This window comes from Hipposideros armiger, unplaced genomic scaffold, assembly GCF_001890085.2.
Source record: "Hipposideros armiger isolate ML-2016 unplaced genomic scaffold, ASM189008v1 scaffold_415, whole genome shotgun sequence".
NCBI lineage: Eukaryota > Metazoa > Chordata > Mammalia > Chiroptera > Hipposideridae > Hipposideros > Hipposideros armiger.
In genome coordinates, this window is record NW_017731765.1 from 970,862 (window position 1) to 973,604 (window position 2,743).

The 2,743-nt window shown below is 32.4% G+C and overlaps 1 protein-coding gene across 1 annotated transcript in view; it reads left to right on the forward strand.

The window, feature by feature from the left end:
* Positions 1–2,743, forward strand: part of NAA15 (N-alpha-acetyltransferase 15, NatA auxiliary subunit) — a 70,123-nt gene that overhangs the window by 32,307 nt on the left and 35,073 nt on the right. The window contains exons 4-5 of the mRNA XM_019664048.1: positions 117–251; positions 2,324–2,455. Of these exons, the coding sequence (XP_019519593.1) occupies positions 117–251; positions 2,324–2,455 (267 nt within the window). The remainder of the gene's footprint in view (positions 1–116; positions 252–2,323; positions 2,456–2,743) is intronic.

Sequence of the window (2,743 nt, forward strand, 5' to 3'; positions counted from 1 at the left end):
ATTCCTAGTATTGTGCTGCGAATTGCTCAGTGTTGTGGGGAAATTAATATGATCTTTTTAAGGAGCATTTGCTTTCACTGTAAACCTAAGAACAAGTGGTTTTTTTACCCTTAAAGGAAACAAGGTATCAATTACTTCAGCTTCGACCTGCACAGAGAGCATCATGGATTGGTTATGCTATTGCTTACCATTTATTAGAAGATTATGAAATGGCAGCAAAGATTTTAGAAGAATTTAGGAAAACACAACAGGTAATAACCAGAAGCTAGACCTAGTGAACTAGGTCTGATTCTAAGTATAACTAAAAGAAGGAAGTGTACATAAACTTGCTAATTTTTTATATTGAAATAGTCTCAAACTTAGAGAAAAGTTGCAAGAATTGTACAAGGAGCTTCGTATAGGAGTTCACGCACATTAACTAATTGTTAATATTTGACATATTTACTTTATAATCTATGTATCTGTTTAAACAGTTTTCTTCCTGAAACATTTGAGAGTAATTACAGATACCATGCTCTTTTACTCCTAAATGCTTCAGTGTGATATTTCCTAAGAATAACTCAATGGTTGTGAACTCTATAGATAATACTATATAGAAAAAATTGAAAAATTTAATATTGACAGACTATTATCTAATCCACAGTCCATATTCAAAATTTATTAATTGTTTATATCCTTTCTAGGATTTCTTTTCTATTTAAGGATCCAGTTTAGAATCATACCTTGCATTTATTTATCATTTGTCTTTGGTCTCTTTTAATCTGAAGTTTTGAAGACATTGTGTATTTCACAACATTTGATATTTTTGAAGAGTACAGGGCACTGCTTTTGTAGAGTGTGTCAATTTGGATTTGTTTGATGGTTCCTCATTATTATAATTAGATATTTTTGGCAGGAAACCACAGAAGTAATGTTGAGCCCTTCTCAGTTCATCACATTAAGAGGCACATGATGTCTGTTTGTTCCATTTGATTACTTGTTAAGGTGGTGCCTGTTAGGTTTCATCACTATAAACTTATTTCACTCTTTGTATTCAATACACAGTTGGAAACTATGAATAGCCTGTTCCTCATCAAACTTTCACCACTAGTTTTAGTATTCATTGNTAAAGAGAGGAGATCGAGGCCTGAAAGAATAGGGTGTTGGTGACTGAGATGAGAAAGAATGGGATGATAGGTGGTGTGGGCCAGATTATGAAGGGGAATGTGTCTTAGGCTTTTTTAAAACCATGTTCCAAATGAGAAGATTTTTGTTAAGCTTTACCTTGCCATTCGAACACAAAGATCATTTTTCAAATAAAATTTATAATATTAAGTATGTATCTTTAGTTACACGTGCCATTGTAGACATTCTTTCACTGACTCTTTTGCGGATCTCTGGTTTAAAAGTTAGATTGAAAAGTTTGAACCTGATCTGAGAGAGAAAATTGTAAATTCCTGGAAAAGGAATTGGATTTTTTTCTTTTGATTATGTGTGTTTTAGAAAGGTTATTTTGGCAGGAGAGAATAAAAGCAGAGAGACTGAAGGTGGGGGATGGGTGACTTGTAATCATCAAGACCTAAAATGAAAAGAACCTGTATTAAGGGAGTAGAATTATTTACATATTTTCCCCCTTTATAGCCTTTTTTACAACTGGTAATTTTTCTTATCGATGTCTCTTACTGGACTCCCAAGTTCTTTGCTTAAAGGTGACTGCCCATTTTGGTCATCTATCAATTATTAAGAAATTTTAATAATATTTGTTAAATGAATGAATGTTACTTTATGTGTGGTTGATTTTTAGGAACTTCATACCGCACTGAGTGTTCTGCCCTAAGGAGCTTGTTAGGACAAGAAAAGAAAATATACATGACTTAAAAGAATTGTGTATCATAGATACCCATTTCCTCTTTTTCCTTTTATAAATAATATCTAACATGTATTGAGCATTTACAAGTATTTTGTGCCAGCCACTAAGCACTTCATATGCGTTATTCCATTTAGTCACCAAACTACTATGCTTTGCTCTATAGACTTTCTATTTACATTTTATTATTGAGGAAACATAACAAGACTAAATAACTTGTACAAGGTCACAGAGCTAACAAGGCAGGCTAGACCTCTTTTCTCTGGCTTGAAAACCTGTACTGTTTTCTATTGTATTAAACCATCTTCTATATTTATATTCTCTCCTATTTTTTAAGCTTATAATTTTATAAGTAGCTATAGTTCTCTGAATTTCCTGGGGAACATCAATGGAATATTATTTCTTGACTTAACTAAATCTTTTAGGTTGTATCCTTAACTAAATCCTTTAGGTTGGCATGTTTATGGCCTTCTCCAGCGGTCAGACAAGAAATACGATGAAGCCATTAAGTGTTACAGAAATGCGCTAAAATGGGATAAGGACAATCTTCAAATCTTAAGGGACCTTTCTTTACTGCAGATTCAAATGCGAGACCTTGAAGGTTACAGGGTAAGTAAAAGAGAGAATACTTTTATTCTAGGGGAAAATACTGTTAAAATATTTAAACTTCTTTGAGTACTTACTGATAACAAAATTTTATATTTTTAAAAAGAATTTAATTAAATCTTACACCCTCCCCCAAATAGTGATTGTGTTTATGACTGGACTAATCAGATTTTTAAAATAAATTATTTTAAATCATTCTATTAAATCAGACCTAGTTAGGCCCTCTCTTTTTCCATGTAGTTACCTGCTGAGTTGTTTTCTATAGATCTTAATTCAGTAGCTATGCACTGT